General features: G+C 31.2%; 2 protein-coding genes across 2 annotated transcripts; one reads left to right on the forward strand and one right to left on the reverse strand.

Annotated features, from left to right (window-relative positions):
• Positions 1 to 742: 742 nt before the first annotated feature.
• Positions 743 to 11,713, forward strand: LOC145316231 (uncharacterized). The gene is made up of 9 exons (XM_080156658.1): positions 743 to 804; positions 1,564 to 1,650; positions 2,386 to 2,469; positions 4,383 to 4,445; positions 5,812 to 5,889; positions 7,725 to 7,772; positions 8,807 to 8,833; positions 10,442 to 10,500; positions 11,472 to 11,713. The coding sequence occupies exons 1-9, from the start codon at positions 765 to 767 to the stop codon at positions 11,490 to 11,492; spliced, it is 507 nt and encodes a 168-aa protein (XP_080012784.1). The 5' UTR covers positions 743 to 764; the 3' UTR covers positions 11,493 to 11,713.
• Positions 11,714 to 18,438: 6,725 nt separating this feature from the next.
• On the reverse strand, positions 18,439 to 21,106 carry LOC145328483 (uncharacterized). The gene is made up of 3 exons (XM_080172188.1): positions 20,004 to 21,106; positions 19,024 to 19,666; positions 18,439 to 18,678 (listed from the first exon to the last, which is right to left on the reverse strand). Exons 1-3 carry the CDS (start codon positions 21,104 to 21,106, stop codon positions 18,439 to 18,441), a joined length of 1,986 nt encoding a protein of 661 aa, XP_080028314.1.
• Positions 21,107 to 24,512: the final 3,406 nt, after the last annotated feature.

A 24,512-nucleotide genomic window follows, 5' to 3' on the forward strand; every position in this document is an offset into this window, starting at 1 on the left:
TCTTATCTTATGCTTACGTTAAACCTATTCTACCTGGCTATGAAGCTGCTCTGATATATAAATATCTGTATGTTTAAGTCATCAAAAAATATGAATATGATTTTCTTGGCTGCTATTTATGATAGTTGGCTAGAATTATTGTTAATGGCAAAAATTTGTTTTACAAAATAATCAGTCTTTATTTTTAAGTTTTCCTAAAACACATTTATAGGCTGATTTATATGAGAAACAGGGTCCTAGCCATACGAAACTGTGGGGATTTTCTAACCTTTGCCTATCCTATCCTAACATAAAATAATCATAAAAAATATGTTTATTTATTTATATGTTGCTTGTGATACACATGCAATTTAAGAGAATCCAATTATCATGGAGTTATTGTAATTTACTCAGCTGCTTTGGAAGATAGATGTTTATATTTAAAGTTTATATAACTTATATCCCCTGACTAAAAGTTTCTTTTTAATTTGTCCCTTTGTCTTTAATTTTTAGGATTATAAGCTTCACTGCATATGGGAAGATGTTGTTCTTGTTAAATTCTTCAGAAATTGTTGTATAATTTGTTTAAACAATGATTATTCTTCAGAGCAAAACTTTTTTTTTCATTTAAGATCTGTACCAACTTCTCCAACATAATTACATAAGTGCTTTAACATAATTTATCGTCCTTGATAAGTTATAAAATCATTATAACAAACAGCATGCACAAGAGATAAAGAAAATATTTAAGAAAATTCTAGTTAGTAGTTATTTAGCCATTCAAGATGGTTTTCCTACTATTCCTGTTAATTAGTTTTGTAACAGGTAAAAGTCTTAACCTTTATTAGCCCAAGGGCTTTGGTTTGACTAGGGGGGGGGGGGGGGGGGAATGGCAACACCTCTACTACCAACTTCTAAATATTTTTTAGTTATGAAAAAAATCTGATGAAATTTTTCATGTTTTATGAAATGTTTGTTTCTCTTTTTTTAAAGATTTTTTCAGAGAATGTTTTCTAAAATTTTATTTTCAATTAGTGATTATTCCATTGTCATGAGAAACTATTTCATATTTGTGAAAAAAAGATCATAGTAGCAGATAAGATTATCTAGGTCTAGTGTTAGTGTTGCAGAATAATAATTTTCATTCAGCATAATTTCATAATATGATAAATTTCACACACAAAAAAAATACACCTCAGATACTAAATTTTAAATGAATAATTTCATTTATCAATAAGGAAATTAAAGTTATATGAAAAAGTATATACTTTTAATTTAAGCATTTCTTAAATCAATTTACCAGCTTTTTTATTTTTTTTCATTGCATATGAGAAGTAAATTTCCATAAACAAGGGGATTTGTAAAACAATATTGGAGGTGGAGGTTAAACCCCTCAGATTAAAGTAAAAAAATATCTGACTTGTTAAAACTAAGTTGTTTTTTAGAGGGGCAAGAGTAGCAATCCTCATTACTTAATTGGAAGTCCTAGCAGAAGGATATCAAAATAAAGCACAGATACAATTACGTTCTTTATAATATGAAATCTTTGAATCTTTAGATATGATCATAATTTTTACAATTTAGGTTCAGAGTATTGTCAAGCTCCTACGGATTCTAATTGCCAAAATGTTGAAGACAATGGAGTTTATACAATCTTCAACAGATGGCCATGTAAGAGTTATAAATTAACTATTATAATTAAATTAATTAAGTTATAAGCTAATTTGTTAGGATTTTTTCAAATATACTTATTATTATATAAAAGAGACAGGATGTCTTGATATCTGTTTGTCTGTGTGACTTTAAGCCTGTTTGAACAAAACTATTTTGCAAACTACACACATAAACAAAAAATTTGCATGACCTCTGCAAAGATTCATTGTAATAGAGAACCACATCGGTCCAGCAGAAGGAAAGATCTTACACTACAAACAGTATATACTCAGGATGTGCCCTGTCAAATTAAGATTCATTTTCTGTTGAGATGTAAATTTGATTAATTTAATCAAAATGGTAAAATGGCCATGACTGACATGTTATTAACATGATTTTTTTTTCAAATGCTATAGTTTACTATATTAATTTTATGAAATTTAAAATAGTGGCCATGGCTGACATTTTATCAACCTAACAATATACTACTACTAACTTTAAGGGAGGGAACATTGGATTATAAATAAAACTGGTCGACAAAGATTTGTAAAAATTCTATCTTATTCATTGGCTCAAACAATTTTTTTATTCAATTTTGATTGGTTGGTTTATTTATAATTCAAAAGGTATTAATTAACATTTGTTGTCTTAACCCTCAAGATCCCTTAATAATTAGAAAAAAAAATGCCAGGGTTTTTAACTTTTAAAATCTAATATTTGAATGATTAAATAATTTATCATTTTTATTTAAAGGTGATTGTCAGAAAACCTGGTGGTGTGAGGATAGGAAACTTCAGACTAGGAACTGCCAACCAGATATTGATGGATATGAAACATGTAAGATATTTCAAGTACACTGATCTAACTGCTGGGTCTACTTATGGCAGTTTTTCAGAGGTTAAAGTGGAATATTTCTTGCAGGCTATCTTTATCACAATTTTAAGTTAACTGTGTTGGTGTTAATATTTATCTATAATTCAAAGTAGAATGATGTCTGTTTGACCATCTGTCATCTGTCCTAATAAAAGATCTTGGTCAACTGCTCAACTAATTGGTTCTACTTTTCTGGAATTAAACTTACTGTTCCTGCGTTGGTTTTGAAATATTTTCTTTGAGAATGGGATACCCTCACCCCCCAAAAAAGATAAAGTGTTCCCCAATTTAAAAAAAAAAACTAAATACAGGTGGTTGTGCAACCCCTAAAACACCATGTGGTAGCATATAACTTGGGATTAATTGTGCTAGAGAGTAACTTTAATTAGAGGAGTTTTTGATAATATTTTTGGCTTAAAAACGATTCTATAAAAGAGAAAGGGAAGCCACCATTATTAATATAATATACCCTTCCCTCCTACTACTGTAATATATCAAAATAATAGGGAGTCTAAATCTATACTAAGGGTTTCCAAATTAGGATATGGTAGGAGAGGGGAGTAAGGTAATTTTCTTTCAGGGGGTGGGGGGAGGGAAGGGGTAATTGACTTCTCAACAGGAAAGTTCTTATGTAAACTTTTTTATTTTCACTTAAATTAATATCTAGAAAAATCTGGCATCAACAGTAAGTATGGGTAAAAGTTTATTAATAATTAATATATTAAGCATTAAAGTAAAAGAATAGAGGGGGCATAAGCTATATGTAACTCTCCCAACAGTGCATGTACTACCCTGTCCCAAATTTGTATTTGGTCTTTGAAATCAGTTTATAGCTTTGGAAATAAACACAGCTGGGTCCCTACAAAAAATCAACAAAATTTGGTTTAGATGTGAGAAAGGTAGCTGTCTGGATTATACATCTATACTATATATAATCAAGACATAATTTATTAATTATGCAATAGATAGATAGATATAATATGATGTACTTTTTTATACCTAGAGAAGAGTGTGAGATAGGGGGACTTAGATAGAAAATATTAATGGGGGGAGGGCGGAGATTTTTTGTTGAATGTGTCCTAATAATACAATTGGTCAATACTATACTTATATTTAAACTCTTAAAATTTTGTAGATTTGTTTCCTATAATATTATTATTTATCATTAGAATCTTTCAACATAAAAGCTGCAATGTTGTTGTTTGGCTTACATTATCATCATTAAATCCTATTTTTCATTATTTTTATATACTTTATCTACAACTTTTTAACCCCTATATGGAGCATTTAATAAGGATTTAATATTCTGTAACACTAAGCCTGTTTGTATACTCCTATTGAATTCGATCATTGCATTATAATAAGTTATGTATAAATAACCTCCACTCTTAAAGATTAAGTTTCTCTAAAAAAATACCAAAAAGTATGAACATAATTTTAAATATAATGATTTTTTTACTGTTCTTATAAATTATAAATATTGATAATGAGAACTGTACCATTATAGACCTGAGAAAAGACATACTTGAATAAAATAATAAAGGAAAGCTTTGCTTAAAAAATTTGTATCTTATTCAAATGTAACCCCTATCTTTTACTAATACAATTGTCAAACTCTCCCTACACATTTGTTACAAGTTACTATACAATTAGAGCATGTCCTTTCTTCTATAATTTGAAAGATGTCTGAAAAAGCACACTGTGCTTTTTGTCTGAATTAATTCTATAATTACATTTATATTTTAGTACATTTAAGACAAATCTTCATTGAAAAATACAAACATAAGGCATTAATAGATATAGCATCATTTTTAATACTTTAAATGTCCTAGTTATTATTTACATTTCAAATATTAAATATGTTTTTTGTTAATTAGATGTGTATCTATATGGATTGTGTGTGGATGTAGCTGACATTCCCTGGGATATCTGTAAAACAGGTAAAATATTTACTTTCACCAAAGAATAAGGACATTGGACCCTAAAGTTTTATAAACATATTTTCTTATTAGAACTTTTGTAGCCTTAATAAATCTTGATTGTCTATTACTAGGTAGCATTTAAAAAATATTTCTGCTACTTATTTTAATCTACAAAAGTGGGACTTTAATTGATTATAATTAGGGGTGTAAATAAATTTATTATTCATTGTCTTATCCCTTAAGATCCCTAAATTTAATCTTCTAATTCTTATTTGGCATCAATTTGCATCAAGTTAGACAAAATTCAAAGTGGGCAGTGTATAGAAAGAATTGATACAAATTTACATGGAAAAATTACCATGCATTGGGTATTCATATGGCACAACATGACTAATATTCTAACCTAACCTATCCAGTAAGTGCAGTCAATATTCTCTAAAATAAATAAAACATTTGGAATAATAGTGCAGCTATTACCTTTTATGATACAAATAAGGATTTTAATTGCCAATTATCTGATTAAAATTTTATAACTCTGTGAACCCTAAATCTCCAGCGGTTTTTAATATCTTTGTTATTATTCAATCTGTGCATATAAGGATTGCTTTAATTGTTTTCAAGGTTCCATAACTGTGCTGCTAGACCTTTATTTTTTTAAAATCAGTTCAGAAATAAGGATTTTAGAAGCTATAATAATAGAATACTAGTTGTTTGATCCTTATCCTCTTGGGGAGTCTGATGGAGGTCAGGAACAAAGCCTAAAACCAACCCTAAGACATTTATAAACCTTCCCTTAAAAGTGTAACCAAATTGGAACAGTAATAGCAAGATGTTTTTGTTATCGGCTGGCCGGATTTCAGCTGATTTCAGCCGGATTCAGCCAATTAAAATAATAGGCCCACATTTTTTTCATGTTAAGTTTAAAAATATAGTATTCGGCTATTCCTTGGCCGATTTAGTCGTCCAAGGTGGCAAAATATAAGTCCTGGCCTTAATAAATTCAAATCCGTTGACCAATCTAAAATCTGTCCAGTGGTTTTGTGTAACGATGATTTTAAAGTTGTAGACATGATAAAAAATCCATAAAATAAAAGTAAAGTTTTAAAATATCAGATATTTTTTGTATGATATAATTATTAAAATAGTCATGTTAGAATTAACCTATCAATTTGTAATTTTGCATGATGATTACTATGACAGTCAGGTACAAAATTGATACAAAATTGTTTTATTTTCAGATTTTTTACTTAGTTTTTAGAGATGTTATCATCATTGTTTATTTATAAAGTGAATTGCGATATCATTACATATATTCTATGTTATGTTTTGAATTATTCTTGATTCAGGAAGTAGATACAGTCAAATTATATATTCATGTGTTTAGATGGAAATTGTGAATTACCCACTACTGCAAACTGTACCATGTATACAGATGGTGCGTCTGATATGTTTCCCCTTCCATGTGAGTTTATTTAGTTTTGTCAGTTTTAACTTTAACTTTCTGTTTTTTCCTTGTTGTGTGGTAGTATTCTCTAATATAAAGTAGAAGTATAAAATTTTATAGAGCTTAAGATCTCAGGAATTGCTTTACAGTAATGCTTTATAAATGTTTTATAAGTTGCATTTTTCCCTACAACCCATTTTTATAGCAGTTAAGAGTGTAGCAACAAAGTGTTTGTTATTTTGTTGTACTTTAAAGAAATACTTTTGTTTTGACATCAGATGGTTTTAGGATATTTTCCAGAAACAAAACCTCTTAGTTTATATTTCCTATTAGATAAGAGCAAAGCTAATAGTCTATGGTTTGAGTCAGTCAGATGTTTGCATTTACAGTGTGTTTTTTTTATGAGAACTTTTTTGAAAGCAATTTTACCCCACTTATAGTCATCAGAATTTATTAATTAATGGCTTATTTTCTTCGTTTTTTAATGCAATTAATAGAACATTAAAAAATATTTCAGTTTTTAAATTAAAAAGTATAGTAAATCTAAAATTCAAAATTTAGGTGACAACATATAAAAATGGTTTTAGCGCATTTTCTTATGCTCTAATCTTCTACCCTTTGCAAGAAAAAAATTGGATTTTCAATAGTCGACTTTGGGGGGCCAGTACTTCCTCCCTGATTGAGATATATATATACATTTAAACTTTTATATATTCCAGGACATAATAATATCTGTATCAATTTTTAGCTCTATATCTCAACTTTAAAGCGTTTTACAGCCATTCTTGCAAAAGGTAGAATATTTGAACATAAGAAAAATGCACTAAAACCGTTTTTAGATGTTGACACCTAAGTTTTAAATTTTGCATTTTACTGTACTTTTTAAACAAAAACTGTAATATTTTTTTGTTGTTTTTATTAATTGCATTAAAAAACGAAGAAAAGAAGCCATTAATCATTAAATTCTGATAACTATAAGTGGGGTAAAATTGCTTTCAAAAAAGTTCTCAAAAAATAACACACTATATAACTGCTTATGAGTCAAGCGATTAGAAAAGCATCATGTATGTATATGTATGGTGGTTATAAGCAATTTTCATACCCTATGTAGAGCCATTTGAGTCTAGGGTCGCACCAGTCTTAAGGGGATCTATAAAAAAAATCCCCAATTTTCAGAAAGTGGGGCAGTGAGTTACTTAAACTAGATAAACTTAAACACAATCCTATCCTACACCTTCCCCTCTAGGTGCAGTGTCTAGGGCAAATTTACTAGTATATCATAAAGTAAAATACATCGTCCTATGGTTTATAATAAGTCAAAATGTGTTTTTAATGCCTCATTAATTGAATGAATATCTACCTGCTAATTTGCCAATACAAAGCTTTTTAAAATATAAATACATTTTTCAAATGAAATTTGCAGCTTCTAAATGGTCCTTACTTACTAGAAAAATTTAACATAATACACACTACCATGGCTGAAACTGAAGAAACAATAGACTAATAAAAGATGACAAGATAAAGTTCATTTTTTGCAAGTTACCAATAATACAGGCATATTTCTTTTATATCAAACTATTGGCTGTGCACCAAGCATCTAGGGTGCTCTCTGTATCCAAGTGTGGAAAAAAAGAGCTTAAAACCATTCCAAAACTAAAATATGATTATAGATTTGCCTCAAAACATATTGGGTTCTTTAATACCTTCCCTAAAATGACGACTCTATTGGTTCAGACAAAGATTTTAAAAGAGAAACCAAAAAAACCTTATTACTTTATTTCATAGGATTATGCAAAATAATGAGAAAAATTTATTCTATGTTCCAGTGCTAACAACCTGCTATCTATATTTAGGTTATTGTCATGGTTATTGGGCATGTCATGCTGGTGAAGTTTATATAAGTAAGTTATTATTTCTAAATCTAATCTTTTCCACTTTTACAAATCTTAATACATCACTTCCCTGTAAGATTAATCAATCAAGTCATTATTTTAGTTAAATGAATTATATAACAATAACTATCTCCATACATTAGTAGCACAGCAACAATAATAACAACCCAAAGAACAGTAAAATGTAATGAAGAAAATATATGAAAAGTTTATGTTACAAATAGACAAGTACTATAAGCCCTGCTTAAGAGTATGTGTCTGTGTGTGAATTTATGCATTCAACAAACTTTAGTGTCAAAGTGCGTGCGTACGTGTGTGTGTGTGTGGGTGTGCCTGTGTGTGTGTGTTTGTGCATGTGTCTTTGGTTGTGTGTGTAAGTGGAGCATCAATTTTTCTTTCTGTCTATAATAGGAGTAAATTAAATATTAAAATAGTATCAAACATTACAATATATTTCTCACAATTTTCTGAAACATGCACGTTACATAAATCCTTATAATAAAGTAACAGGATGTTTGTCTGTGTGTTTGTGTGTTTGTATGTTTGTACCAAAGGATCTCACAAACCACTGAACCCATCGGGTTCTCCTTAACAGGGTAGATTCTCATATGTCCCGGGAAGGTTTATAACTATTTGAGGGAGGGTACCACCACCCTCCCTAGAGAAATTTAAAAGTTTTTAAATTTTTCAATTTTAGAAAGTGAGTTCAACAAAAAATAAACGTCAAACGCAAAATAGCCATATTTTAAATATAAAAAAAGAAACATTTAAAGTGCCACTAGAGGCCTCTAGGGGTGTAGCCGCTAGTATTAAATAATGTATCTAAATTATTTTTGATAATGCTTGACCAAAGATTGTTATCTGATCTGCAATTTTATATATGTATGGAATAGTCATTCTTAGTTTTAGTCAAGTTATTCTACTATTCTATTTAGACGTTTTGTAGTAGCTATAGTATTTTAACTTATATAAGATATAAAGTGTGATATTAAATGCTTTAAAAGAATAAATTTTAACATTGCCTAATTATAAAATATTATTAGATAAGAATTATTGTTCTGAAGGAGAAGGTAACATTTTATATTCTATTTAGATTATATTACACTTTTAAGCTTAATAGTGAATGTAAACAATCATAAAAGCAAAGCTCACAAAATTAATTAAAATATATTATGGCATATATTTTTAGAATCTTTTATTTAAAAACCTTATCTATACATCATATCCAATTTCTATTAGCATGTAGTCAGACAGACATAGTTGTCTAAGAATGATCTACACAATGATCAACACCAAGCAAATTTCACTATGAAGTAGTAAGCTTTTTTTTATCTGTAGCAAAGGATCTTGCTAACCACTGAGCCAACGTGGTCAACGCGTTCAACGCCCCCCCCTTATTATCTCAGTTCCTATTAGAGCTAGAGGGCTAAAAAATGTTATGCAAGTCCCCTGTGATATGATGAATTTCCAACCTTTTATAAGTCTAAGTCAATTTTCGCTTTCTTCACCCTTTTATTTAACAACCTTTGTTTTTAGGTCCTTTTTTACTTAAAAATTTCAAACGGCTGTAATTTTTTTATTTTTAAAGCTAGAAGAACAATTTTTTTGCAGAAAATGTTTATCTTTATGTAAATTTTATATTTGAAATATCAAAATATAAATTTCAGCGGCCGCAGCTGTACGTGGCAGCTGCCAGCCGCCGCAGTTGGCGGTCGGCGGGAAAACGGCGGCGGATCTTTATGAAAGTTTAATACATTATCTAGACATATAAGAAAAGCTTAAGTTTAAAATTTGAAGTCTCTAAGTCAAAAATTGCGGCCACAGGAGCCTTTTAAAGATTTCTGGAGACCTGGAGGATCAGGACCTGCAGGATCATACCTGGAACCTGAAATTGACTTGAACACCTGTATTTAAGATGAGGATGTACTACTAAAGGATATTTTAGTAATTTGGTAAGATAAAATGCTTTGTTTAAGTCAAAAAAATATTTTTGTTCTTTACCTGGATGACCCCCCCCCCCTGACCGTTAAGGGTTAAAATATCTATCTGCCATTTCCCTTTGAATATATAGCCCCTAGATGCTAGGAGCGCAGTAGATAGTCCAATAATAAGTAAATAAAATCAGATGGAACAAAATGACATATTGTGAAACTGCCCTATATACCCAAGTGCTTGCCTTTGCCCGTAGATACATCAGTAAAACTTAAACATTTAATGTTGGTTTCCCTAAAGTGCCTATTTATCACAACCCCTTCCCCCCAATTATTATTTTAAAAGTTCTACCCTTTCTGTTTTTCCATTCTTTTCAAAATAAGAAGAGGGGGGTTACTGTAAAACAATGCTGCTCTAATTTGTCATTTGTTGGCACAAGGAGCCTGAGGCTTGGATTAAAGATTATTTTTATAATATGTGTATACAGTTAAATTTATGTGGATAAGATTGAATACAACACACATAAATCAGATTTAGACAGTTAGGAAGTTGAAACAGTTTTTATAAAGGCAGAACTGTTATTAATAATTTGACCTTTAACATTTCATCATTATATATAAAGATATCTTTTTGGCCGATTTTTGCAATCCCCTGTATGTTTAATAGAGTGAACTGGAATAATTTCAGCTACCTAACTAATACTTTCAACTTACTTGAAATTTGCACTATTAGTTATTTTTGTTTAGCCTATGTACCAAACACTGATTGGTTGTGTATAAATGCCCTGGATTCTTCTTATTGCAAGGTAAAAAATAATAGAAATAGAAATAAATCTCCAAAAAGAATGAAAATTTCTATTGGTAAAAGGATGAAAATTAACAAGAAAAGGCCAAAAACAGAAAACCCATTTGTTGTAAATCTTGGCTGAACAATTTATAGAGAAGCAGATATTCCTTATAATAAATTAACAGGATGTTTTTCTCTTTTTGAAATAGTTCTGCAGTGTCATAGAATAATGAATAAAATCAGCTGATCCTAAAATAGACAAATTATTTCTCAAATTATATATTTAAAATAAAAAAAAACATTTTTAGAGGCCTCTAGGACATAGTCGCTATTTTCCCTCAAAGTTCCTGGCTTGCACAGAAACCACTTATCACCCTTTTATTAAATAAAATTGTTATTCAAATGTTTTTCATTTTTGGTCAGGTATATTGAATAACGGGTAGACTATCAGGGGAAGGGTATTGCACCTAGAGGCACTGCAAAAAAAGTTCCTTGTTTAAAAAAAGGTAGTAAGGATTTATTGTGCTTGCTAGGCATTTTGAGGGAAAGCACCTAGTAACACAAGCATAATAAATATATACACAAACATACAAAAATCTTATACATGTATACACAAACAATTAAGAAGACATACACACCATAAGATGTAAACAACTAAGATGGACCATTTCCAAGGAGGGATTTATCCATCTTTATTGCAAAATATTCTTAGTAACGTTGACAAATTCATTCCCCCCTCCTCCTAGCCCCTACAAAAAATTTATAATAATTACTATTCAAAGGTTTAAAAATTGTGGTACTTTACTCACCCATGCCCCTAAGTCAAAATAATATACTTCCTTTCAAATTTCCTTAAATTAAAAAGTAAAATGTTTTGTGTACTTATCTGAATTTTCCATTATATGTCTTAAATTTTGGAATTAAAGCTTCAATAAATATTAAATTATTGGTAGGATAAGGTACTAAATCAGTTGTTTCTTTCTATTTTAGAAACCCTTGAAACCCTGGTAACAACTATTTCTCCAACAACCACCACTACTGCATCTTCCACAACAACAACCACCACTGTTTTTTTCTCTTTGATTATGTTAGTTATAATTAGAGATTTGGTTTTAGAATTAAAATTATTTTATTCTGTGACTTGGACTGAAAAGGAATTTGTGATTGCCTTATGCCACAATTAATTTTTCTAAGTTATGTGAATTAATTGTTCTTCGTAATATAATAATCTTTTTTCAAAATATAATAATTTGCATTTTAATTTTTTTTTATGATTTTATAGATGTATTCAGCTTGGCTACTTTATATTCTGTGGTATGTCCATGAAATTAATTTTGAGTTGTGTTGGCTAAGACAATTTTTTCTAAAATAGCTTAGCTAGAAGTGCAAAATATTTATCTTTGCTTTCAATAATTCATTATAGTTTGGTCAGAATTTTTTACTCAACATCTGTGTTAGTGCTACATGGTCTTTACATGGACATATTTGTCAGAGTATTACTACTAGTTACTCCACTATTGCTTGTAGCACTGCTATATATATATGTGTGTTCATTTGTCAGAACATGGAGAGTTCTGTTATAAGAATTGATAATTAACTCCACGATTATTTGTAGCACCATTACTCTATATATATATAGATATGTTTGTTAGTGAAAAAAGGTTTAGCTTATCAGTATTATATGTGCTTACTCAACTATTGCAAGTAGCACAGCTGCATTTTAAATAGGTATATTTATCAGTGCAAAATAAGTCTTGTTCTTGAAACCTTTATTTTGTTTTTTAAGTTACTTTAGAACATAGTCATACTTAGATTCTTATAATAGATTCATAATATAAATAAACTCATGGTTCTTTCTTGGAGAAAAATTAATTGAGGATAAATTTATGTATTCACAAAAAATTATTACTTTTTGAGATATCGTATTTCAAAGTATTGCTGCAAAATCATCTTTTACACAGCCAAAAGGTGAAACATAGAGATATTTTTGAGAAAATTACAAGTATCTTCATAAAAATCTCTCTAATTTTGCTCTAAATTGACCAAAATTGACATGTAAGGTGCCTAAAACTATCTATATTCAATGTACAATCCAAATACATACTTTTGAAAAATATGAGAGTCAACAGGAGGATGCTAAAATGTAATATCAAAGAAACAAATGTAATTTAATTTTAATTAAAAACTTCTATTAAGGCATTTTTAAAATGTAAAAGGTTTTTAAGGTACAAGAAACTCATATTTGATAATAATTTAATATTTTTTAAAATCTCAGTACTAGTTTAGAGTACCTAATGGTGTATATTAAAGGGAATGTGAACGAGAAAATTTCTTATCAGATCATCAAACCTTAACATCATCTCATTCATATAATCTCACATATAGGGCAAAACTGTCTCTCGTTTCTATAAAAAAAAAACGGATTTTTCAGCCGATTTTTACTATGTCCAAGATTGGGGAAAAAATTTCCGGACTATATAAATGTGCAGTTAATTGTCTTTTTTCCCTTCTATAGCTAAAACTAAACTTTTTGACATAGTTCTCTATTTTTCCTAACGGTTAAGCTGACTTTTAAAATAATCGTTGCTTTAAACCAATGTATAGTTACTTAAAAATTGATATAATAGGCAATATTTTTTATTGAAAACCAAATACAATAACAAAGCTAGAAACAGGTTTTTTATTAGTATCTGAGTAACTTCAGATGGCCCATCTCTCGCCCACCTTTAATAACAAATTTGTAAATAATAAAGGTGCAATATTTCTTTATAGACAGTCTGATAAAAGTGTTAACTAATTCACCAAAGTGGGTTATTTGTTGTCCAACACAATAAAATAGGATACTATTATTTGAAATAACCTTTAAGATCCAACCCTTTGTAGACAGTAAGGTATTTTTTTGTCAATAATACGAATTTAAAATAGATCTTTATTACCTAATTACTACGTTATAAAAAAAACTAATTGGCAATTTTATATCATAAAATAAATCCTTACCAGTAAGTAAATTGTTTCAACTATTTATGACAAGTTAAATATCCCTACAAACATTATAAGAAACAAAAACATTCAGATTTTCCTTGTTTTTTCCTTTTTCCCTCCCAAAACACTACAAAATCAAGGCATTATTCCTGGATATTTTTGCTAATAGGACGTTTTTGGTTGATCAGTGTAGTGAAATGTGCTTAGAAAATGTTAAGATTTGATAATCAGATTAGAAATATTTACGTTCACACTCCCTTTAACAAAAACATTGTTGCCTAAGAATAAATTATTTCTTTTATTATATGTGAGATCATCCATGATAGTGTTTTAATTAGTTTTCTTAGTTAACCCTTTACAGTCAGGCCCCTTGCCGCACCTTAATCAGTCGGGGGGGGGGGGCGTTCAACGCCCCCCCCTATTATCTCAGTTCCTATTAGAGCTAGAGGGCTAAATTTTTTTGTGCAAGTCCCCTGTTTGATAATGAATTTCCGACCTTTTATAAGTCTAAGTAAATTTTCGCTTCCCTCACCTTTTTATTTAACAACCTTTGTTTTCAGGTCTTTTTTTACTTAAAAATTTCAAACGGCTGTAATTTTCTTATTTTTGAAGCTAGAAGAAAATTTTTTTTCCAGAAAATGTTTATTTTTATGTAAATTTTACATTAGAAATATCAAAATATAAATTTCAGCGGCCGCAGTTGTACTTGGCAGCTGCCAGCCGCCGCAGTCGGCGGTCGGCGGGAAAACGGCAGCGGATCTTCATGAAATTTTAATACGTTATGTAGACATGTAAGAAAAGCTTAAGTTTAAAATTTGAAGTCTCTAAGTCAAAAATTGCGGCCACAGGAGCCTTTTAAAGATTTCTGGAGACCTGGAGGATCAGGACCTGCAGGATCATACCTGGAACCTGAAAGTGACTTGAACACCTGTATTTCATTTAAGGATGTACTACTAGAGGATTTTTTAGTATTTTGGTATGATAAAATGCTTTGTTTTAGTCAAAAAAATATTTTTGCTCTTTACCTGGATGACCCTGCCAGGTTTGCTGGCATCCTGTGCCCGCCAGGATGGAGAAATTCAAAAAATTTCAACTCTCAGTTATGTGTCATACCCATACTTAAAAAGTCAAGCAGTTTGGGCTCTTTATCTTTCACACACAGAAAATGAGATAGAAAAAACCGGATGGGGGGGCGTTCAACGCCCCCCCCCCGACCGTTAAGGGTTAAGGTGGCAAAAACTAATTTTGTAAAAAATTTAAAAGGCCAATCAACTATTCTTGGAAAAAATTACTAGAATATGTAGATTACATTTTTAAACTGCTTGAAATGCTTAAAATTCTAACCAATTTTTGAGTTATTTACAATGTCTATATTTCTTAAGATATGCTTCTATTTGTTCAAAATATCAGATAATTGTGTTTTATAGGCTTTCTCATTACAAAGTGACAACTTTATATATTATAACTTACCTTAAAATCCTTGCTTAAGTCAATTCAATTTATTTTAAAAAAACCAGGAATTATTTTTTTCTATAGCTTTCAAAAATCACTTCAGAATGCTCCTATTTGCTTATATAATTTTTAAAAGTATGCATTTAGATTGTCCATTGCATGTAGATAGTTTTAGGCACCTTAACTGTCCAATTTGGACAATTTGTAGCAATATTAGATAGATGTATATGAAGATATTTGTAATTTTCTCTAAAATATCTAATTTTATGTTTCACCTTTTTGCTGTGTAAAAGATGATTTGAAATAAGATAGCTCAAAAAGTATAAGAGCTAAAAAAATGTTAGAGACATTTTTAGAAAGCTCCAATATCTGACCATTCAACTGTAATGTGAACAAATTTGCATGATTAAAAATAAAAAAAATAAAAATAGGACAATAAAGGAGGTTAGGTGAAGGTAGTCTAAAAATAAAAGTAAAATTTGATCAACAAAAGTAATTTTAAAATTTTCTACTATGAGAAGGTACTAATTCAATTTAAGGAAAGCATGTTCTGAACTCACCATAGGGTCCCAGTACATCCTGTGTAAACCGTTTCAAGGTTTTTATTTCTAACCTAACAAGCCTTCGGGTGGGGTTTGTATAATTACGTTATCCTATTTGTTGGCTTAAAAACTTTGGGTACTTGGAAGCCACCCTCAGCCGCAAAACTAACAGAGGCCTAAAAAATCAGCATTACTTTTTTCTAGCAATAGCTTCAAGTCAAAGCCCCAACCTACCTAAGCAGTTTTGTAGAACCTGTAGCAATGGACATAAGATATAAATGGATATATTGACAGAGAAAAATTTGCTATCTATTTACTATTTTGCTTGCTAATATGAAACTCATTTATTGGTTAGTACTTTTATCAAGTAGGAAAGGATTGGAAATGTAACCTTAGAAGCTACATTTCAAAGTAGAAAGATATAGTTTCAGCAATACCTTTCATTACAGACAGACAGACGACACACATATACATAGACATCCTGTTACTTTTATATAAGGATCAACATAAGGAAAGGTGTGTATATAATATATTATAGATCTTATGTTAAGTTAGTCATGCAAGAATTGTCCTATTGATTATAAACTTAAGCATGACAATTCCAGTAAGAATTAGGTACGATTTAAACAGGATGGCAACTATATGATACAAGGCTTGGCAGCATTGCACAAGCCTCAAATTTAAAACCAAATATTCGAAAAGATGGATTGTTTTTTTAGCACCATTTAATATTTTATATATGTACTAGCAGCTTCGCCCTTTTAAAAGTCCTTTAACAGTATCCTTATGTATTCATGAAGTTTTTGCAACAAATTTAACTAATTTTGGCGTATACATTTAATTTCTGATATTTAAGTTCTGACGTTCAGCAAGTGTCCTACTTTGATTAACTTTGATGGAAGTCATGGGCTAACAAAACTGGTTTTAATATAATGATTGTAAATTTTTATAATCGTAGAAAACTGGATGTAATACAATTCAATACAAGAATTTTCAGCATGGCTTACAAACGGTTCTAATCTAGCAGATATTAATCGATTTCGGAGGCATACTGTAATAATATCTTTTGTTTCTGAAAAAGAAAGCAAAGCAACTTTATAATCCTATACAGAAAGATTGTACGTTCATTATAATCATTGAAATCTGTTTGATTAATTACTTCATATTATTGTCTGATATTTTTTATGCTCTCTTGCTTTTTAATTTTGCCTTAAAATTTAAGTTTTTGTGTTAAATTTTTCAGCTTATCTCTAAAGATAAACATTTGGGGATCTAAAAGGATAAATTAAATAAAAATTACCCCTTATGTTGATAAATATTAGCGGTTGAAACGTTTTAACACTCAACTTAATCAACTAACAAATTAAGATTTAATAAAAGTCACCAAAGTTCCTTATCCAATGAACAAAAAAACGTTATTGTGAAATTTTGGGGACCAGTATATTGAAGAGCCCAATTTCCCCTCCCTCCCTGGTAAACATTACAACTTCAGGGATATACAGAGAGGGAAATTAAAAGTTAAAAAATAAACAATTAAAATATTTTGGGACAAAACAACATATACATTTAATATCAACATTTATAAATGATAATTACAGTGCATTAAAAAAATTATTAATAAACTATTTTTAGTAAACAATGAATACTAAATTTTATATTAAAGTATCCATTGACTGAAAAACTCCTAGTGCTTCAATAAAAAAGCAGCTTATAGTGCCTAATTAAAACACGACGTCATGCAATACAAATGACCATTGATAGGCCAGTATACATTATAATTGACCACTGGTAAAATGTATAGTTATACTGGCTGAATATTGGCCATTTGTATTGTACATATGACGTAAATTTTTTTATTAGGCATGATAAATACAAGGGTGTCCTATAGAGTAGTGGTTAGCGCACTACGCTGTGGTTGGTAAATTCAGAGTTCAAGTCTCCTCATAGATATTGCACTTGGATGATTGAGTAGCTTCCACGAGAATTGCATGTCAGCTTGTAATGTAACATAGAATCCCCTAGTGCCCCTAGTGGCCTCCAGGTACAAAGTCGCTAGTAATACAGATGTTATAATTATAGCTCTAACTTTTTGGAATGGAGATAAAAGTATCTTTCATTGGCCATTCATTAATCCCTGAACAGTTTATAGCAGGGTGGGAGGGGACATTGGGATAATTATTACACTTGTCCCCAAAGTTCTATAATTATGCTTTCCTATTTGTTGGCTCAACATTTTTGGAGATTGTTTTATTGGTTTTTGATTGGTTGGTTCATCAATTATTTATACTATGTAGAAGGGGTAATTTAGTGTATCATCATTGGGGATATAGATCATCTTTTCGGCCATTGTCTTATCCCTTATGATCTCTGAATAGTTTATGTAGTGAGTCTTCAATACCACACAAGTATCACATTATGAAGTCAATAGAACAGGATAATCCTTATATAAAAGCAACAGTCTTGTATACTAATGGATCTCGCTAACCACCTGGACCGAAATGGTTCTTCTTTACATATGTAGATCCTGTAAAGATTGATAACTATTTTGGTAGAGGGTAGATTTACCCTTCGAAGAAAAAATAAACACTAAAAAAGAATAAAACCCCTGAAATTTTACTTTATATAAGGACTAGCGCCTATGCCCTCTAGAGGCCTCTAGGGGCACTGATAGTGGGGAGAAAAAAGTTGCCCTCCCCCCTTATTATATTTCTGTTTTAGTCAAACCGACACACACACACATATAAATACAAACACTGCACACACATACGTACACACACACACACATACAAACAGACACTCATACACACACAAACATACATACACACTCACACAAACAGACACAAACACACACACCCAAACATACACACACACACAAACATACACACACACACAGAGGCATCCTGTTACTTTTACATAAAGGTTTATGTGCTTCATGTTTATGTGCATAATATGCGGAAATTACTTACTTACTTACAGCCTTCTCATCCATCCGGGGGACTCAGGCCAGCCACAAACTGTCTCCAACCAACTCTATTCTGGGCCAACATTTTGATCTCGTCCCAGGTCTTATCCATGTTTATTAGGTCCGCCACCAACTGTCTCTGCCATGTAAGTTTTGGTCTACCACGCCCTCTGGTGCCAACCAAAACCCAATCAAGTGCTTGTTTAGGTATTTCTAAATTCTGCTTTCTTAAAGTGTGCCCAATCCATTTGAATCTTCTCTGTTTAATTTGTATATTTATTTGTTTTTGTTTAGTTCTTGTCCAAAGGTCCACATTACTTATTCTCTGGGGCCAATATATCTTGAGAATTTTCCTCAGACATTTGTTGACAAAAACTTGAATTTTTTGCTCCCGTTTTTTGGTCAAGCTCCAGCTTTCTGAGCCATAGAGAAGCACAGATTTCACATTTGAATTAAAAATTTGCATTTTTGTTTTTAAGCCAATATTGCTAGTTTTCCAAAGGATACCATAGGTGGCTGCGGCTTTCCTTATTCTGTCATCTATATCCTAGTCAGTTCCACCTTGTTTGGTCATATTGCTGCCAAGATATGTAAAACTATTTACCTCTTCTAGATCTTCTCCTCTCACATTAATATTAGCATTTTGGTCGCTATATATGGACATAGTTTTAGTCTTCTGAACATTAATAAAAAGACCAATTTTTGCCGATTTGTCTTGGATTTCATCAGTTTTGTTCTGAAGTTGCTGAGGTGTGTTGGCAATGAGAACAATGTCATCTTCAAAGTCTAGGTCATCTAGTTCTTCATCACCCCAGGTAAATCCGTTTCCATTACTGCAATGTCTCTTAATGTAGTCAATTGCTAGAAGGAACAAGAATGGAGAGAGTATACAGCCCTGTCTCACTCCAGTTAAAACTTTAAAGGCTTCTGAAAGTTTACCTTTAAATAATATCTTGACTTCTTGTTCAGAATACAAACTTTTTATAATTTCTATGAATTTTTCTGGTACTCCATAGTAAGCTAAGATTTTCCAAAGAGTTGTTCTGTCAATGCTGTCAAAGGCTTTTTGGTAGTCAATAAAATTTAGATAGCACGGAACTTTCATTTCAAGGCACTGTCCAATAATGATTCTTAATGTGACTATCTGATCAGAGCAGGATCTTCCAGATCTGAAACCAGCCTGGTTTTTCCGTAGATTGCAGTCAATAGCATCATTCTTTTGAGCAAGATTTTGCTCAAAACTTTGCCTGGGGCAGATAGGAGCATTATTCCTCTGTGGTTGTCACATTTAGTAAGATCTCCTTTCTTAGGGAGGACAGTTAGATGTCCATCTTTCCAGTCCTTTGGTACTTCATTTGTTTCCCAAATTTTACCTAAGATTTTATGGAGAACATTTGCTGAACTTTCTACTGTTGACTTAATTGCTTCTGGAGGTATGTTGTCAGGTCCTGCAGCTTTTCCATTTTTAAGTGTAGCTACGTGTTCTTTAATTTCTGACACACTAGGAGGATCTGTATTTATTTCTAAGTTGAATGGTGTAGGATTGATATTGAGTGTTTCTGGAGGCCTGGGTCTATTCAAAACTTGGGAAAATGTTCCCAACCTTTTTGCTGCTCATCACTAGACGTTATCAGGTTTCCTTGAGAATCCCTTATATGCACAACTGAGGAAGCTTTTTTATTAGCAAGTTTTTTGGTAATATTGTAAACTTCTTTTGTATCAAACCTAGCTGCGGCATCTTCTGCTTGTTTTGCTAAGGATTCAATTTCATCTCTCTTATCTTTTTTGACACTCTTTTTTACATGTTTATTAAGAATTTTGTATCTATTTTTAAGCTCTGGGTTTTCAGGATCATTGCAAAGTAATTCTTTTGCTGCTCTTCTTTCATTGATTTTTTGTAAACTGTGCTCTGATATCCAAGCATCTTCTTGTCTTCTGTTTGTTCCAAGAATTGACTCACAAGTTTCCTCGTAAATTTTCTTGGTATCATTCCAGAGCATATTTACATCTTGGTCTACATTTACTTCATTTTCTAATATAGCAAATCTGTTTTGTATTTCAAGTTCAAAAGTTTCTTTGGTATTTGCATCTTTAAGGCGCTTCACATTAAATTTCTTTCTGTATGTATTTTCACTTGGCATTTTTTTAAGTTTTAGTTTGATCTTTGCAATGACTAGATGATGATCAGAGTAACAGTCAACTCCTCTTACATCGTGCAGAGATCTTCTAAATCTTCTCGATATAGTTATATGGTCAATTTGATTTTGTACTCTGTTCCCTGGAGATTCCCAGGTTACTTTATGAGAAGTTTTGTGGGGAAAAATTGTGCCCCCTATGACTAGATTATTAACTTGACAATACTGTAGGAATCTTTCACCATTGTCACTTCTATCTCCAACGCCATTTTTACCCATTATTCTTTCATAGCCGGTATTATCACTACCTACTTTTGCATTTAGATCTCCAAGCACAATAAGGAGATCTTTATTGGAGTTTGATCTTCTGGTGATGCTATCTAGTTTTTCATAGAACTCATCTTTAATCTCATCTTCCGCAGCGTCAGTAGGAGCATAGCAAACTATTATACTTAATTTGATATCTTTTTCTGATGTTTTGAAGGAGGCTTCAAGAAGTCTGGGGCCATGTGGTTCCCATGATATCAGTGATTTTTGTGCTTGTTCTGACATCATTAAGCCTACTCCATATGTATGACTAGCATCATTTTGTGTGTGTCCTGAATAAATTAGCTTGATATTCTGTATTTTTCCTCTCCAAAATTTAGCCATCTTGTTTCGCAAAGTCCAAGGATTTGTATATTATATCTTATCATTTCCCCTGCTATAGTTTCAGGTTTCCCCGTCTGGAACATTGTTCTAACATTCCAGGTTCCTAGTAAGGTGTGGGATCTGGTGTTCAAGATCATCCGCCTGCCTGGTCCCCTAGGAGTTTGCCAGTCAGCCATCATATTTCCCTCAGTAGAGGGAGCTCTTTCACGTGGATCCCGTTGGTTTATTGTTGTTGGTTCGTTTGTGTCTGTTTCAGTAACTGGTGGCTTTTTAAAGAACTGGGTAGTTAGCCCTGCTCCAACCCAGGTACCAGGTATGCGGAAATTATATTTTATTATATAATCAATTCCATTTGAAATTCACAAAATTAAATATTTTGTTGACGTAGAGATGTCGTAAAATTTGTTTCTTGATGTAGCAGAAGGGAAGTGGGTAAGAAAGGAAGAAATGAGGGAAGAGGGTTGTGGGGAAATTTTGACTTAGAATTGTTTGTCTGAATCACATTCCCTAGTCCCTCCTTGTGAGATTATATTGTAACAAGAATGGTATCATCAATTACTTTTAAGTTGCGAAACATACAAATAAAAACAATATATTATATGGGCCACTTGTGGCCAACAAAACTGACATTATTTTTTTTTATTTTGTTAATCTGAAACAATTATTTGTATAATATAATACAATACATAATTATATAATTTAGGTTTGATGCCATACTGGAATAGTTATTTATCGCATTGTATTATAGACAACTTTCCAAGGATTATACAAGTAAAATTTAAAATTAAAACCAGTTTTGTTAAACCCCCCCACCCAGAGGCCAAAGGCATGGCCTAATAAGACCGATTTCATTATTATGACTTTTATCTTAATATTCATGGAAAATTGTATATAATTTAATATGATTTTTCATTACAGAGAACCTGTTCTATTCCTGCGGATGTGAGTTGGTTTTGAAGCCATACTGGAAAGTCTATCCGTAATAAATGCTGATAAAATTCTTCATTTTATGGATGTTTTATGTTTAAAAGACATAAAAGACTGACATACCAAGTTATTTCTATAGAAGATACTTTATTTTTATAATCTATAACAAAATTAAGCCGTCTATTTTTAATAGCAGCTTGGTAAATGAATAGAATAGTTTCAATACTAAAAGTAAACAATATTACAGTTATTTGAACTTTGATAATCGATATACTATTACTTGGATGTTGCACCACAGATTTTCATGTACTCTAATAAAGTTATACTCGCAGTTGGTTAAAACAATGATAACCCCAATCAACCCCCTTAAACCCATCAGTTTCCCTGCTACTAAATGAACGAAGGGACCAATAAACTAAATCCATATTAGTAATTGAAATAGTAAATTGACGACAATTTTTTCCAATTTCATAATCTTCACGTAAAAGTCCAAATGTCCATGAACCATTTCGAATATTTAGAATTTAAAAAGATTGTTTTTTGGATGTTGTCATCCTTGTTTTATTTTCAAGCAAAAAGCACTAAATTAAAAAATATAATCATCATGTAAACCGAATTTGACAAGCTTTACAGCATTATACAGTCAAACCTACACACACACATACACACACTCACACAGACACTCACACTCACACACACACACACACACACTCACACACAAACCTACAAACTAAGTGAGTTACAAAGAAGATTTGTCAATTCCATATTTGCCATTTATAGTTTTATAAGCGAAGCTTTTCTATAATTAGGGTCGGTCCGTCTGTCCAGAACGGATATCTTTTCTTTTGTTAATTTAGGCATGTTAGAATTGTCCTATCAATTTCATATATATCCCTTTGCATTGTGATTCCTGTAGCAGTTAGGTACGATTTAGAAAGCGTAACTCTATAATCATTACAAGAATGTCCATTTTAAACATGTTGATTTTCAAAGTTTTTTAACAACAAATTTTTCTGTGATTTATTTATCTGATTAATCTGATTTTTGAGATACTGATTCATACATTTATATTCTGATCATTCAGCTCTCTACATGAGTTAGTGTTCGTTTGTCCTACCATTTTAGACCTTTGCTTTTATGGATATTGTCATCCTTGTTTTATTTAATAGCTAAGAAGAAGAAAAAATGTTATATCTATTAGCAGGTTTTAACACAACCCTCCAAAGAGAAACGTCCCAAACAAAAAATAGGCCCTTCCCCCCATCCAAAATCAAAACTTTTGCTGAAGGTAAATATCAAAATTACAGGTTTGACAACCGCATTATCTATACTGCCTCTAGGGGCGAAGCTGTTTTTTTAAAAATGAAATATTATTTCATTGTTTAACAGCTTATGAAAAAAATAATCTCGCTGATATACTTGTATATTGGCTTCTTTTAGTAGTGAAGCATCTATACATCACTCTGTCTGTCCGTCCGTCAGTCCATCAGCGAAGCTACTAATTAATTTCCCCCATTTATATAAATATTCTTGCTCTTTAAATCTCCTTAGCCGTATTCCTATCCATGATTATTTCTATGCTTCGCTACTTATGGATGTTGAAATCCTTATTTGGTGGAGGACTAGACTAGACTACCTTTGTAACTCCTTTTTTCAATAGAATTGACTTGGAGTTGCTACGCTTCCTAAATTGTACATAATTGTTATAGGAATCTTTATGCAAAGTTTAAAATTGATTGTACAATGCTAACCTGTTTTTATTGACAAAAAGAGCTGACTGTGCGCATGTAACAAATGGACCCTACTTGTAGGAAAGGTTTGCTTTTGAAAAGAAAGAGGATGTCTATCTATAGCCCAAAATCTTCAAGAAATATGTCTGTAATACGATATGATACATGTTTTTTAGTATGGATCAGAACCACTTCTAATCCAGCGGAAATTAATTCATAGCTAAGTATGGACATAATTGTCCTTATTAAATAAAACGTGCATTTTTTATTTTTGCTTATAATTATAATTTGAGTTCTTCGTGTTAAAATTTTTGTTTTATCTTTAAAGCAAACATTAGAAGCAGTGACTTGCAGAAGAGGCGAGTAGTCAGATGACATATCCACCCTCCTAGCAATTCTAGGGGGTTAGGTTACAAACATTTAAACATCCCAGGGAGGGGAGAGGACATTAGGTTGTTTATTACACTAGTCCCCAACGTTTTATAATAACATTTTCTTATTAGATGGCTTAACAGTTTTGGGACTTTTATTGAATTCTAATTGGTTGGTTAAATTAGTTGAGTGTCCAAACGTTTCAACCACTCTTAGAAGGGGTAATTTTGTGTACCATAGTTGGGAATGTTACTTAATTTATCTGCCATTGTTATTTA

The sequence above is a fragment of the Acartia tonsa genome, chromosome 1 (assembly GCF_053477335.1).
Source record: "Acartia tonsa isolate MP-2025a chromosome 1, ASM5347733v1, whole genome shotgun sequence".
NCBI lineage: Eukaryota > Metazoa > Arthropoda > Copepoda > Calanoida > Acartiidae > Acartia > Acartia tonsa.